We start from the raw sequence: 16561 nt of genomic DNA, 5'->3' as shown, positions 1-16561 counted from the left end.
CTACCTAAATGGCAAAATGACCGATACACATTACACAACTGCATCCTAATTGCTTAGTCATTTAAAAAAAGTCAGCACAGGGTATCTAGTTGTAGATATCCCTGAGTCAGCAAATGAAAGCGAGATGTGACGTTTTCAATTGATGGTTTTCATTCCCAACATGTTGTGTGATATAAGATGTGATTTACTGATGATCTCTCGAAGTTTCTCGAGAGTTTTCATTCGAGTCGTTAGGTCTGTCAGCACCAATTTTCTGTTCTTTGACATAGCCCAGATTGACAGTAGCTGATCTGAACCGAAGCTTCATCATTGAGTATAAATATTTTTGCTTTCTGAGTAACAATTGTATGAAAGCTGAAAGGCAATATTAAATAAAATCAGCTGAGAGATTTAGAATGCAGCTGGTATCCAATTGCAAACTTTGCAAGCTTAAATTTTTTTGTGGCATTAGGTCTCTAAAGGTTAGCCTACAGCGAAACGATGAGAAATACTTTTGAAAGGCTTAGCAGCAATGAGCCAAGACCGTGGGTTCATTCGTTTGGTGAAATAAAAGTGTTTTTCACATAAATTGTTAGTTGACCACGGTATGTAGCCCAACAAGGTAAAGCCTACATGTACTGTAAACCTTTCAATTAGAGTATGATTAAAATTTAGTTAATGTAGCCTACTTGTATCAATTTTGTAGTATTTTTACCTAAGGTGTCTGTGACCATGTTATTGATCCCTTTTCGCTGCTTAAAAAAATATTATCAATTGCATTCTCCATTGAGTTAACAAAGAAGTCAGGATAATAATGTGGTCAAGTGAGTGACTTTAAAATGGCATAGATTGTGTTCTTTCTTGCGTGATGCTTTGGTGTGAAGCAACCTAGAATCGAACCTGGGTTGAGAAGACAAACTGACAAAGCTATTTCTTGTCGTCAGGGATGAAATGATGTAAAAGTGGAAATCTTTGCTGGTTAAGCAACGTCTAAATATAAGTCCGCCCCGTTTGCTCAGTGGTGAAGCACCCTACTCAAGATCACGCGGTGCTGGTTCAGCTCTCCGAGTGTGCGCCTGAGCAACCCATTTCAGGACTGTCAATCTCGGTAACCGGTCCTGCGTCAAAAGTCTTTAGCAGTATGCGAAACTATCAGGAATATCCTATCAAAGGCTTTGTTAGTCCGAGGATAAAGATTCAAAACCAAATCAACCAAACCAATATTTAAACGTCATATATTTAACTAAACTCTTCCTTTGCCTTCAGGCACACAGTTTATAACACAGTGAGTTGGTGTAGTTGTTGTTTAACTGTCAAGTAGCCTTCGAACTGTTACACATACTCAAAGTATCAACAGAGTTTCCTTATTTCAAGATGATTGTTTGGTCGGTAAGTGATGTTCGTATCATAGTTTGCCATTTCTCTATATATTTTTTTTATATTAGTACAACAAAACAATGTTATTCACCCGATATTTCAATCCGGGTTAAGTTTTTGTTTGTTTATTATTTAAATAAGATTTAAATAGCTTAAAGTTATACAAAGGTAAAAGAGAAATTAATTTTTACTTTCTTGACATAGGTCATCAAGGCAATTTTCGCTTGTTTTTGCTCTCTTATTTATCTAACCTCAGAAATGAATGCCTGCTATGGCTTGTGTTTTGGCCGAAACTGCCAAAAACTGACGAAAACGCTACTGGCGTTTTATTTTTGGTTGGCTTACTGTAAATAAACGTTGAATTGACATCAACAAAGGGTGTCTTTCAATACAAGTTGCAGACTATTAGGTACTTTTTGTGTCTTGGGTACTTTTTCACACAAAATCACGGAATGAATGAGAATCGAAAACCAAAACTGTGGAAATTATGGTTGTGGTAAGACAAGCGGATATGATGAGTTTCGTTCCGCGTTTCGTCTGGTGTTGAGCATAAAATAATTTTCAACCGAAATTTTTGCTTGTCGGTTTAAATATGTGAATAGATGTGACCATGCATCGCCACCGAAACGGTGAAAGTAACCAGTTAAATTTAATTTTGAAAAAATTCGAACCACTCTAAATCACATTAAGCTTTCGAAATTATCTGATAGAGAAGATTGAATTCATTGTAAAACTAATATTGAAAATAAGTTCTATTGTGAGTTCTGTTCTGACAGATAATCACTTTTCTTAGATCCACAAAACAAACAACCAATGTGTTTCCCCGGCAGTCGAGTGTAGCATGAATTACTGCCGAGAAACACATGTTTTTGGGAAAAGTCTTGATGGCTAGTGTGGAGGCTACACCGGTATGGTTAGCGAAACACAATGCTCACTGTTCTATAGTGAGTAGTCAGGTAGTGCTGACGCCAGAAAGATCGCTTCTTCTCAACAAACTACTAACAAACAAAAAAGAACAGTTGTAAACTAATCACTGTACCAATTTTAAAATTCATGTTTAGGTCATTATCTTGATCAACAAGCCTCCATGTTTGCTGATTTGTGTCATAAACACGTTTTCAGCAAGATTTTTCAGTTTGTTAATATGGGACTTCGTTTAAAGTCACCAAGAAGTTGTAAAGTCCGAAAGTGCTGATTTCTTTTACATAAATTCTTGACTGCATTTTCAGCTGCGGGCTCTCGTTGGAGCTGTCGTTTATTGCCTTCTCATGGCTTTCTATGTTCCCATCTACATCCTCGGAATCATGATGATCAAGAAAAACATATTTGTGCTTCGTATGAAAAAAACTCTTGGAATCGGGCTGACTTATTCGAGACTAGGACTGCTAAGTCGAAAGAGCCGGGTATGTATTGCACCCCAGCATAACAAAAAAGCCGTGTCCATGGCAGATAAGGGTTATTTTCTATATAGAGGTTGTTTTTATATAGCTGAGACAATGTCAGTGCAACCATATAAGGGAGCAGCCGAGTATATAATTACTGCGGATTTGTTTGCACCGAACGAGATGAAAAATTGCTTAAAACAAGTTTTTAATTTTTTTCGCAACTCTCCCCTTACTCCTCTAGCAAATCCGTGCTACGTTACGCAGCAAAGCACACAATCAGTACCATTTTGAAGTCATCAGTACAGTCTAAAGTAAACTCGGACCTAAATTCATCAGTGGTGGTTCATTACACACCTTTTAGCCGTTTTCTGAGATGTTGAATCTCACTTATTTTTGATTTGATGAGCGCTACACAAAATGTGCCGCATGGCCGTTTTGCTGCAAAATTATCAGAAAAATCTCAATAAGTCTTGTAAGTTTCAAAATAATTAGCATGATGATATCTCACTTGCCTTCTTTGACCCTACTAACTATGCCTCTGATTTAAAGTAAGGCTGATAGAAAGCTAGTATGGCAAAAAATGTTTTATTTCAAGCTGTTACGTTTTGAATTTAGATAACTGATGTTTTGCAAGTATCTACTGATGAAGAAATTGACTTTCAAGCCAATAGAAGTGAAGCATATATTGAACGACTGGCATTATGGACCCCTGAGCAGTTGGTGAAAACTTTACGAAGGTAATTTTACGCCTTTGTTAGAGCAACGGTGCCAGCTTAACATATTTACCCGAAATTCAAACATACTCAAGCATATTAATAAAAAATACCACTGCCAGCTTTTTCAAATCAAACGCCATCAAGAGTTAAGAAATAAAAAGTTTATCCCCTGGGTAAATTCACCCTACCATGGAATTTATGACTCTAGCATCTGAATGCACGTGTTTTGGTTGCAGGCAACAGACAATTGAACTGATGAGTGATGAGCAGCTGGCATACGTAATTCTCTCGACCGTGTACGCCCATTCTGTAACCTGGGACGATGAATACGAAATGTACAGATTAAAGATGGAAGGATTTGACGACCTTTTCTTATTTGAGGTAATTACAATCTGACCGGTCGACAACCAATGAATGTAACCTTTTAAATGGATAACTATAGGTCTCGCAGGTCAAACAAAGTTTATAATTTTTCAAGTTCTTGCTATCAAACTTTTAAAGAATTAAATATTTAATGTTTTGCGCTGACTCTTATTGGCCTAGGTGTGTTGATTGCTTTGTCTAGACGCTTTAAACGAAACTTAAAATGTGACGATTCATATCATTTTTACGCAGGGGTTTTATTGGGATGCAAGACATGTGTTAGTTCGACCCGATGCGTCAAAAATCATCATTCAAATGGAACACAATCAGGAATTTTATTCCGATGCCACAGATCCCATCGCAAGGGCTGATTATAACCTTGCTAAACTACATGTGCAAGTAGACACAAGTTTTTGTTTGTTTTAGATAAATTTTTTTTTTAAAAAAGTGGAAACCCCAATTGATGTTGGACTCGATTTTTCCTTAACTTTACATCTAAAATGCAATTCTGCCATTTCAACTAAGTAATTCCAAAGTTTAAGTTTCGAAATAAGAATTTCAAATCATAAGAGAAGTTTACATAGAACATTGTTTGCATCGACTTAATTGCAGACAGTGACGTATCATGACAGCCTAAGAACCTTATCAGTGCAATAGGTACAGTACACTAAGGATGACCATACAGGTATAATTATTGCCCGTGTGGCGATTTTCAATTTTGTGGTCCATAAAGATCAAAAACTGGAACTTTTGCCAACCATACCAGAGTGGTCATGATCATATCGATTTGATTCGTTTTGTTCTTCAAATAAAGTACAATTTGGTAGGTTGCCTAGATTTGTAATGAGCATATGTTTATTTTGCGTTAACATATCATTTGACGAGATCGCGTTGCGTAGAGCAGTGAAGACCATGTAAGGACGTTTACAATGTCAAGTAAAAACGTAGTGGATCTATTTACTTCAATATACAGTATGTTTTACGTATGCCGAGTTTCCTTTACAGTAGTAATGATTTCCGTTATATTCTGTAGACATTTATGTGAAGACTAGAAGCTTATTTACAAGCAAAGTAGATGTTGCCGAACTGGACGACTTCACAAGTAGCGCAGCTTACTTTTTTCAGCAATATCAATGCAAAACAAAGTAGCCTATGCTTGTTTGAAACAAAGATACTTTAAAATAATTGTTCTTTTTGATTTTTTTTTTCGTTTGCACAAAAAAGTGTTTCCGTACCTTTGTGAATTTAAAAAAAGTGTTAACCAAAAGTGCTTTTTTTGTTTGCACTTTAAAGAGTCTACACTTATAAACCAATGGGCTCTTAATGTTGTTTCTTGTAAGCACCACTTTAAAATCACCAAGCAGTTATCACACCCCTTACAAGAATGGCTAAAAGGCTAAAACGCCTTACGCTTTAGAATAATGATTTAAAAGCCCTGTAACAAGCGTGGCTTCTCATATCATTTTAAGCTTATAACTGACCTAAGGATTTCTAATTGAATTCCAAAATTTCGATTCGTGCAGCCCTAATGTTTATTCATTACTGTAAAAAAATTATAGCTTTTGTTACATAACGTAAATTTTGCGTAGTTTGCGCTGATAAGTAAGCGTCTTCCTTTTTCTTTGTAGATCTGTCTCTCGTATTTTGCACCGGGCCTGTCACACAACCACGTCCATTTTGTGTTCCCAAGTGCTGTTTGTGTCACTAGCAAATTGAAGTTGAACCACAGCAGCACCCTTTTCAAACTTTTGGCTCCACACTTTCGATTCACTGAAAGAATCAATTATCAGGTACGTGCTGTTTTGATAGGCCTATGTGTGGAGTTATTGATAAGCTCCAAAAGTAGACATTTTTATTATTAGCTGTTAGCTTTACTTGCATCAAACATAGACATAGTTTGAAGCTGTAGAATGTTTTCGGTTTTCAAACAGAACTTTGAAGAGTTCATTCGTCATAGCTTATAGAACTGGAATATTGCAAAAAGGTTTTTTGTAAGGTAGGCTACCTTATTCTAATGACAAGCTTCTGAAGAGAGAACTGCAACTGAAGCTTTGAGCTACAGTATAAAAAACCTTCTCGCAAAACGAATTTTGTTATTTTGCTGATGTTTTGTGTCGTTTATTAGTTGTCTTTGCATATGTTTTAGGCCTTGAGGGTTGGAAAAGCTACAAACAACAAGAGATCGCAATTGGATCGTTTTTTCTTCTTTTGGCAAGCTTTTCCTGTGACAAAAGAACAGTTCATGGAAGGGGTGGCTAGAAAATGCAAAATTTACTACATGGATCGTGGCGCCTGTGAATGCAAGGATGAAACTCCTTATGTAAGACGTTGACAGTTGTAGATGACATTGCAAAAATTTGTTTTGTTTGTTTAAGATTTCCATCATGTATGCTACCACAACCTTAAAACTAAGATAGAAACAAGACCATAGAAAAACGTATTTTCCTACATGTAAACTAGGTTTTTCATGCTAAATTTCTCATACCCTTCCTTTGCGCAAATAAAACCTTCACTGCATTTCTCGTTGGTATTACAGTAGAATTCGCCTATAGTGACTTTGGCTATAGTGACACTTCGCCTATAGTGACACCTGTTGCACAGTCCCGTTTGCATACGCAACAGTTGAGTAGAATTCGTCTATAGTGACACTTCGGTTATGGTGACACTTTTTCCGCGGTCCCTTGAGGTGTTTCTACATAGGCGAATTCTACTGTCTCAGCCAATCTTCTGTCCAAAGGCTGAAAAATTGTAAACCTCATAATAGTAGATTTTATTTGCGAACAAAAGCTCGCATTGTGAAGTATTGAAAACGTTTCGTAAAAATAACATTGTTACTGTTTTTTCATTCACACGCAGGACATGTCACCATTGACCAACGATGTGCCCAATGGTAACAAAAAACACATGTCTTCGATTCCCGAAAACGAACAGTGCGTCCGCAAACACCTCCTCTTCCCTCCTGATTACGTCACTGACCCAAAGCTGCAGCAGGTCTGTAGGGTTTTCAATCATTGCTTCTTCAGCAAATCAGTCTTTTTTACATTAAACTAACATCTGCAGACGTTGAGTCAATGAAAAAAAATGCTGATTGCTTGCTGGGTAGGTAATGAACTTAAAGTTCAATTGATCGAAATATCAGTGTATTCAAAATAAGAGTTGGAAACGCTTTTTTTCGACAAAACCAAACAAACATGTCATAAAAATAACCAAAAATTATAATTCTCCTTGTAAATACCCATGTTTGCATGTGATCGATATATCTTACTTTCGTTTCATTGTTGTTTTGAAACGACCTACGATTTCTCCTTACCTGTTACTGCACAGTCTGATCAATTTGGTTCTTGACACTAACGTGGCCTCACTCATGGAAAAGTAATTTTAATACAGTAACATGTCAGTAGGCCTAATGCCTAAAACATCGCTTATTGAAAGACGACACAAAACTATTTTTAAATAATTCCATGTCATTTAGATCCCCTACCTTGCCTTTTTGAGGGAGTACTACTTGGTGGTCAGAAGATTCGTCAAAGACATGGTTCCGTTCATTGACAAGTAATTTGTGAAAGATGATTTTCAAATATGCATGCAAACTCAGTTCTACACTCTACAGTTGACATTACACGATTGTTTGTTAAAAAAAAAACGCGTAGCATACCTTTTGATATAATTTTCACTCTATTCCATACAATGTCATTACTCAGGCTGTATATGTTTGCAAGTCATGCAACTTCTCTTTTTTAAATACCTCATGACTACAATCAACCAGACACTCATTAAACTAATAATGAGTGTCTAACTATTAGGCTACTACTGTATATGCTCAAGGGTATAGGGGAAATGTATCCTTAGACATGGTAAATAGTCTAAAAAGTACGGAAGTTAAAGTTATTTCAACGGCACATAATATATTTGTAAATAAATTATTCTCGGCCAATGTTTTGCAGAAAAGACTGGGAAACCCTGTCTTCAGCTGTAATGGAATATGTTCCGAGATATGCTGAAGTTGACATGGTGGATGCTATCGCTACTTTTATCCACCAGGTATTTATGGAGGTAGAAATTAACGTTCGTGATACCTTTTGTAACGTTTGCGCAACGTAAGATAAAACTTACACAAACACTCCAATAATTTAAGATGTTTTTCTTGTATAGTGAAAGGATGCTTAAATTAATTACTTGAAATATCCTATGACACCTGGTGCAGTTTCGTATGTTAAATGTTTACAGTTTCGTATGCTAAATCGAAGTTAAATCTTGGCAGTTTCGTATGGTGATAGAGGCTTTGAACCACTCACATAGTCATAGACCTTGTTACAGAAACCGACTGTGTGAGGCATCAGTTTGAGGCTATCAACAATAATAAAGCTGTCAAAATTACAAACAACGCTTTGAGAGTAAAAGGCTGTGAACGAAATAAATAGACTTTTTTCTGTCATTTTCACCTGCAACTAACTTTTGCACGGCCATAATCTCATCTCACAACATAGAATGAAAATTAAGGAATATCTTCAAGCTGTTGTTATTGTTTTCAACCCCGTTGCTTAGGTCGGAGTTGTTCATTATTGTGACCATGCTACCTATCTGAAGTACTTTGCATACCGCTATGGCTGCATGGCGATACGAACCCCGTTTGAAAGCTTCAAGAGTGAAGGGTTTTGGAAAGACGTGGCAGAGGAAGTTGGACTGGATGTTGGCTCTATAAAGAAGGATCCTTTACTATTAATCAGGCAAAGAGACGTCATGAGAACAAGGTAAGCATTTGCTTGAATTCATTGAAATTTGAGATCATGCCGGGACGGCATATTTTGGCTTTGTGGGTTTTAAAGACCTGATAGTGATAGGTGGTCCTGATAGTGATAGACACCTGATGGGTGGTCCTGATAGTGATAGACACCTATGATGTACGTTATTATAAATAAAATTATATTATCACGCTTGAATTCACCGCATAGCTATGCAGCGACTTGATAATATTTTAATGTTATTGACGACGCTCGAAGGAACGGAGGTTCGACTCCTCTTCAGTGCACGACGTTGTGTCGCGACAGAACACATACGGACAAGTAAAAATACTGGAAGAAGCTGATTCAATGATTAAATGATTTGCAGTGTCTTGTATGTTGCTGCAACGGGCTCAAAATAAAACAAGATTTTATATTTTTATTATGTCTCTAGCAAGAAAAGCAAGAATCTAACTGCACCTGTGGTGAAAGCAGGAATGTTTAAACTCTTCGAAATTGGGATTTCAGTGCCTAATTTAGTTTGCACTAAACTGAGGTCCATCAAATTTTAAAGTACATATTGTTCTTTAGATGCTTTCTCAATCTCTTTGTCGATTTTATCCCCAACACAAAGTGCAACATGCGCCTAATCACCACACACTACGACTTCCAAGAAGCTGGAGCCCAACTCGCTGCAAAAAATTTCAAAGCCAAACTTCGAGAGTTGGATGAAAAATTGAAGGTAAGAATGTGATTGTGTTCTAGTTGAGTTCAATATTTGTCAAAGAGTATTGGATAAGTGTGCTCACAAATGATTCAACTTTCAATTCTTACATGCTTTAGTAAGTATGTAAAGCTTTTATATCCGGATTTAGCTCTTTAATTATTGCTTACAACGCTCAAGCATCTAATTCTAAAACTATGCTTATCACAGCTGCCGTAAAAACTCTGGAAAAATTATTTTAACTAACAAGTTTTTTGAATGAGTTGAAACTTGATATGTCATCATCACTCAGTATCATTCTCGCTTGTTATTAGTAGTCATGCAATTCACCACATTGTTCCGCCTGCAGCCAGTCTTTCATGCATGAAAAGTAAACAGTTCAACAATTTAAAACCAACTTTCTGTGCATGAACTACAGTAAAAGATTGTTTGTAAGGTAAATTTGGGTTGCTGAGTTTAAAAATGAAGTCCGTTTTCCCAAATCAAATCTGTTTTTTTTTTTTTTTTTTTTACTGCAGCCGTCACACGTTAACGAATGATGGCTGCAGTGAAAACAAAAAACAGATTTGATAAGGAAAAACAGACTTTATATTTCGCAGTTCTCACATTCGAAAACCTCCAAAACCCTCTTATTCTTTGTTGCAACAAAAATTGTGTTGACCAGTGATACCACGAAATAAATAAAGACAAAACGTATTTCCAGGTACAAACTCCTCCTTTGGATATTCCTGTCAGGTTTAAAGACACGCGAGCGGAGGGCTTGCGATTGACCGAACTTGATTACATCGTTAGATCGGTTTGTTTCTAAATCTGTGCAAGTTTCAAAACATGCAAGGACTCTTCAGACCACCAAAGACGGAAGTTCAATGCCGTAGCTGGAAAGGAAATGTTAGAGGACTAAAGCTACTGTTTGTGGGTCAAACGTTATTCATCATTAATTACAATGGTGTTAAAACATCGCTGTAATAGTATAAAAACATATTTGGAGGGGATGCATTAAATTTTAAGGGGCCCGATTGCTCCTCAAGCCTCCGCCCCTCCCCGCTGTGGCTACGTCTCTGCGGAGGTTGATATAAAGAAAAGTCTACGATTTACAAAACAAATTTACAAAAGACATTACGGATGTTTAAGTGGAAATCTAATTTAATTAAAGTAAATGAAGTTACTTGATTGTATTTTAAAAGCTTGTTCTTATCAAAGGCTTGGCAGTTTTGCACTAGATTGTCTTGTTTAAAAAAGACAGAAAAAATAATATCAGGGCTGTGGAATCGGACGAAAAGTATACGACTCCGACTCCTCGATTTATATCTGGCCGACTCCAACTCTAACTTCTGCTTCAGTGTTGCCAGATTGTAGGGTTGCCAGATTTTTGTATTTTTTTCATTTTTTAAAGTTTAATTTCACTCAACTTGCAATCGATGTTGAAACAGCGTCTTTCACGAAAATTGACAAGAACAACCACTTCTGTTTTCTGGTAAAGTTTTAAAACGCAATACAGCAAACAAAAAACAATATTTTGAAACAAGATTGCATACAAAATTTTATTGTTCATCTTTTTTAATAGGAGTCGGCTTTTTTAACAACTCCGACTCCGGACATATAAAAATCCTTCCGATTCCACAGCCCTGGAAAAAATGCTTCAATAAAATTTTATTGTAACGTATTGTGTATTCTTCTGCTGCTGTATATAATACAGTGTGTAGTAGCCTACTCCGCTACATCTCTATAGGTTATTCTTGTCTTTTTATTGCAATCAAAAACTTGAAACGCATTCTGCCCATTCGGTTATTTAAAAGCCGTAAGTTTTGCACAATATCATTTACAGCTAAAGTTTCAAAATGCCTAAGCAACTAAGTTATTCGCTATGTTGATTGGTTGTTGTGGAATGCAAAATGAAACTTTTTGCTCAAAATGCAATACAACAATTAAGTAATCTTTCGTCTAAATGACTGTAAATCCTAGTAATTACAAGGTTTTTTTGTGTTGTTACTTTATCTTGCAACTTATTAATTAAACCGACAACCAGTAAAACTTTGCATGGCGATTATCATTTGGAAATTTTGAAATTCTTTTGTTTTTTGTCTTGTGAATGCAAAGTGATCTGAAAGTATTTTATCAACCAGTAGTTGTCATGGTTGCGTCTTTTTAATGTCTGGCGCAGTCAATCACAGTCATATAAAATAAATTGTACTTCTCAACGCTTTAAGTTATTAAAGTTGCTTTTTTGTGTTCAACGATACCAAACGTTAGGTTTGCAAAAGAAAAGAGAGACCTCCGATACACTTCTTTCAACCTATGTAACCCACTTGTTTTCTTACACCACAATCAGCAAATCAGTCACTTTTTATATTGATTCAACGTCTGTAGACGTTGAATTTGCTGTCTGGTTGAATGTCGCATTGATGTGACGTGGCAATGTTTAGATTAACAACGTAGCAGAAACTGATCACTGGATTATTCACACCATTGTTTGCATTAATGCTTTAGTAGCATGTGAGGGAATGTTATGCTATCTATGATAGCATATAACCAGCTGGCAAAATTGGCTGTTTTTACATTGATTCAACGTCTGCTGACGTTTAATCAATATAAAAAACAGATTTGTCAGCTGAGGTAATGCTATCAGCATCTAGTCCAAAAGGTCAACCACTCTTTCAACACGTGTGAAAGAATTGCAAGTGGCATGGGCTCCGTTAGAGGGGGGCCGCGGGGGTGATTACCCCCCACCAATTGGAGTGGGGGGGGGGGGTAACTAATGCAAAATTACCCCCCCCCCCCCCCCACACACACACTAATGTAGAGATAACAATTTAATTTTTATATTTTTTTCAACTTTTGTGTTTTATTTTCATTTTTTTATTTTTGAACCATAGAGAAATAAAACATAGTAACTTTAGCGGGTTTAACATACTTTATTTCACACAAAATATAACATAATTATTTTTCTGTAGTATGAGTGTAGTATCGATCGGTAGTATCGATCAATATGTCTTCTTATTTTCAGTTCTTGTAAAATTTAATGCATTTTGGCTTCTTTTTTTTTGAGTTGAATGTAGGCCTAACCCTAGATGCTGAAACGTTTCATTTCACTATGGATGTTATGGCACAGGTTGTCGTGCTGTATTCATGTAATTGTAAATTAAGTTTTATACAGTAGATTATAGCTTTGACCTTAACGCTTTTGGCCTTTTAGATCTAATCTTTTAGCGTCTAAAGTGCAAAATTTGGAGGACTTGAGCCAAGGAAGAATACAGAGAGGAATTTTGCCTACGTCCCCTCTTCCAGTCAAAATTGTCTCAAAACCTCAAAAAATGTGGCAAATGTTAAAAAGCTTTTGCTCGTGATTTCAGATTCGTTGAAAGAACTTTTCGATTGTAAATCGTGCTGAAAGGCAAAAATTTTGCGCCTTCGGCGCGAAACATGCAGCCTAAGACGCTGTATAAGAAACTGAAGCTTTCAGTAATGCGAACGGGGTCTGGGAAGCGACCTTCCAGAAGTGTATGTGATGCGATAATCCAATAAGCCCCTGTCGATGACAAAACATCGTTCCCGCCCCTGCTTAAATTACCCCCCCCCCACCCCCGCTCTCAGGAAGTGTCCGGAGCCCCTGGCTAGTGGAACGTTGTATACTGTATAAAGCAAAACCTTTGGATTAATAACGTCGCAAGTACGTAATTGATACTTCACTCAAGTGCCAACGTTACAGAAATGTCTTGGTGACTCAAATGCTACATTTCAGCGACGGATCCGTCCCGCAATATTAGGGGAGCGGTTATTGAAGTATTAAGAACTGAATTTATTAGAATCAGCCGAGAAACAACACACGCTATTTGCTGTCCAAACATGGGAACAGCGTAAGATCTTTGAAAAGCTTTGAAAAAGAACTCTAGGCCAGGGGTCTGCAAATAGTGGGTCGCGACCCAAAGTTGGGTCGCGAGACCATCCACAGTGGGTCGCAAAACGGTTTAAACTTACCATAAATATAACTTGTATGGCAAAAATAAATACAATCATATAGTCTTTGATGTGCTGAGTTTCGTACGATTTGGTAGGCAACAAGAAAATTTATACTTTCGATTGCAGTACAGTAGTTAAGCCCACGGTTATATAACCACCTTGGGGCAGGGCATGAAAACTCTCTCAGCTTATCTCCAGAACTGGCGACTGAAACTCAGCGAAACCAAAACATTGGCGACGGCTTTCCACCTACACAATCGGAAAGCTGATCGTGAGCTACAATGAAAAACTTCTGTCCTTCTGCCCCGAACCAAAATATCTTGGGGTGGCACTATGACAGATCGTACATACCGCCACCATTTGGTGTCACTGCGCAAGAAAATAACATCCCACGCTGCACTACTCAAGCGCCTGGCAGGCTCCAGCTGGGGGGCGAGTGCTGACACATTGACTTTGCGTATAGCAGCCTTAGCTCTTGTCTACTCTTTAGCAGAGTACTGTGCACCTGTTTGGTGCCGTAGTGCTCACTGCCATAACATCGACACTGCCATAAACAGCGCCCTGCGCACAGTTACCGGATGCCTGCGTCCCACACCATTGGACAATTTTGCCATTCTCGCTGGCATCCAACCTGCTGAGCTTTGTCGCAAAGAAGCCACTCTGTTTCTTGACCGACGGGCACTAGAGCCTAACCATCTTCTCCATCACAAGATCTCTGCTCCCCCAAACCAGCACCCGGTCGACTGAAATCAAGACACCCATTCGTGCCAGTCGCTCAACTTCTGATCAACGAAGCAGATGAACTTCATCTCTGCGGCTACTTGGGCGGACTATAAATGAAATTCTGAAGGGAAGTCAAGTACCACCAGACTCCATTCGTTCATCCCCGACGCCGACACATGCCCCATTGGCCTGACACTACAAAGACAAGCATGAGTGCGCCTCAACTGTCTTCGTACGGGGGACGGGCTTTTCCGCTCAACCATATGCACCAATGGGGAATCGGCCTCTTCCTCCTCCTGTGATTGTGGTGCCGATGAGGAACAGACCGCAGACCACATCATCAATGATTATACCATCTTCTAGCCACCTAACGGAGTGGAAGGTCTGCGTGTCATGGATGATGAAACTAAAGACTGGCTGCTCTCTAGTAGCCTTCCAGTGTAGTCCGGGAACATCTTTAATCTGGGGCGGTAAAACGATAGAGTAGACCCTCGGCCAAGAGACTTGCACGACGACGACGACGAAGCACACGGTTAATAGGTCCACCCGCTTATTAAGCCCAATTTGGTCTATTCTGGAATTACTGAAGGTATAGGAGTGGTAGAAAATTATCCCCCGCTTAATAAGCCAAAATCGTCGTCCCGATGTGGCCTTAATAAGCGGGGACGACCGTATTGGAATTGATATTAATTTGCAAAGTGTTTTGCGCATTCCGAAACGTTTGGGTCGCGAAGATTTCGAACGATTGCTTTTTGGGTCGCACCAAAAAGTATTTGCGGACCCCTGCTCTAGGCAATCATCCTGTAACAAAAGCTTTTCCGCACAGATAGACCAGATCAGTCTTCTTCGCACCCATGCCATGCACACCAATCACAAACTAAAGCTTGATTCAGACTCGTTGGCTATCTTTGGAAGTGAAAGGCGATCATCATCATTAAGAACTGAACTTGATCATGTTTCACGACAAAATACTTCTGGAAAACTATAGAAATTGTTGAGACTTGAAGAAATCAAACCACAAAATTTGCCATTTTCACCCCATTTCAATAACAGACAATGTTTGCCTGTGGAGTCGGGAAAAATATACAGGACTCCGACTCCTCGGTTCATAACTGGCCGACACGCTAAAATCTCTCTGACTTTGACCCCAAGGCTCCGATTCCAGCCATGGTAGAATCTGTACAATTTTTTTAAATGTCTGAATTTGATGACAATGTTAAATAATTTGGAAAACTGGTACGACAAGCATTAGAAAAAGTGTAGATTGGTTGAAGTCAACCAAATGTTACAAGTATTAACCTCTTGGAATTCGCTTGTACTAACCCAATTTTGGCTTGCGACAGGTTATAGGATGAAGTGCCACGAGTTTTGAATGTCCATGCACCTGGAATGAGCCTGGATACGAAAAATTGCGTTATTTGTATATAGGGTTGTTTGCAGAAGCGTTGTCTGGGGTCCAGAATGTATTTTTGGACCCGGCCTCGGAGCTTCCTAAGTTTGTAAAAGACAGAAACATTGCCTGATTTTCTTTAAATGTGTTTAGTTTGAAGTGACGGGCTTATTTCCCTTAAAAGCTCTGGCTTTTCGAGCCAATAAATTTTGAGCACTAGGACATGGTTTATAAATAGAATAGTATAACATTAGGTTACTCGTACTACATTTATACCATTTGATGCAAAAATAGATCGATATAATCCAACAATAGAAAACGAAACTCTATCATTGACAAAGAAATCCACGAGATTAGTCATATCAGCAAATTTTTATATCGATCTTTCCTGATGGAGTTTTTATTATTCTCCAATTTATGACTTCCTTATTGTCATAAAGTGATCGTAGAGGAAAGCATTAACGGTATCATAAAACAAGTATTTGGACAAAGCGGCTGTCAGGATGTAGTCAATCTGTGACGTGCGCAATTACGTCACCAGTCTATTTTGTAAACGCTAAGCTGTGTGAACTGCTGGTCAGGCTTTTTGACGATGACTAAGCACTTTAGAAATATTAATCAAACATAAAAGATAAACGGTAGCCGGTTTTGACGTCACAGAAGCGTCATAGTCGTGTTACTGTTCTTGTCAAGCATAAACTTAACAAATAACATTCAAAATCCGCATTCTTACACATTTATATACTTTTGAGATCAAAATTGGGCTTTTCTCTGTTTTACATTTGTCGACTCATTCCTGGCCTCAATGTCTTGCAGTCTGGTGGTTGGTTGGTTTTGAATCTTTATCCTCGGACTGACAAAGCCTTGTTAAGTTATCCTGGTAGTTTCGCATACTTGTAGAGGCTCTTGACGCAGGCGGTTACAGAGATTGGAAGAGTAAAGTTTTCCGATTGTTGAAGTGTTGTTGCCGGAGAATTATCCCATCCATTAGATGCCGCTGAATGGAGAGCAGTCCTGAAACGCGTTGCTCTAGCGCACATCCCGAGAGTCGAACCAGCGCCGGGTGATTTTGAGCCGGGCGTGTAACCATCCTGATTTTCTATCTCCACGAAGTCATTGTTTTAATGTAACGTTGTTTAAGTTGCTTGTGCTTGATATCTGAAAATTGTGGCTCTAGCAAACCGGCGTACAGATTGATACAATTTTGATTATAATTTTTTCATTCT

General features: G+C 38.2%; 1 protein-coding gene across 1 annotated transcript; it reads left to right on the top strand.

The window, feature by feature from the left end:
- The first annotated feature begins 1251 nt into the window (after positions 1–1251).
- Positions 1252–11538, top strand: LOC145764807 (uncharacterized). The gene is made up of 13 exons (XM_082576485.1): positions 1252–1368; positions 2586–2759; positions 3357–3478; positions 3694–3838; positions 4073–4219; positions 5449–5610; positions 5967–6140; positions 6677–6811; positions 7293–7372; positions 7765–7861; positions 8366–8571; positions 9133–9283; positions 9969–11538. Exons 1-13 carry the CDS (start codon positions 1354–1356, stop codon positions 10071–10073), a joined length of 1713 nt encoding a protein of 570 aa, XP_082432611.1. The 5' UTR covers positions 1252–1353; the 3' UTR covers positions 10074–11538.
- Positions 11539–16561: the final 5023 nt, after the last annotated feature.

Source organism: Aplidium turbinatum, chromosome 2 (genome assembly GCF_918807975.1).
Source record: "Aplidium turbinatum chromosome 2, kaAplTurb1.1, whole genome shotgun sequence".
Taxonomy (NCBI): Eukaryota; Metazoa; Chordata; class Ascidiacea; order Aplousobranchia; family Polyclinidae; genus Aplidium; species Aplidium turbinatum.
The sequence above is the reverse complement of the archived record's forward strand: the minus strand, read 5'-3'. Positions and strand labels throughout refer to the sequence as shown.

What these genes read in the sequence shown, in the direction of transcription:
- LOC145764807 (XM_082576485.1), top strand. An exon ending in TGCTAAGTCGAAAGAGCCGG is followed by an intron (nt 2,760 to 3,356) that starts GTATGTATTGCA and finishes TTTTGAATTTAG; the next exon opens with ATAACTGATGTTTTGCAAGT. An exon ending in AGAGACGTCATGAGAACAAG is followed by an intron (nt 8,572 to 9,132) that starts GTAAGCATTTGC and finishes ATTGTTCTTTAG; the next exon opens with ATGCTTTCTCAATCTCTTTG.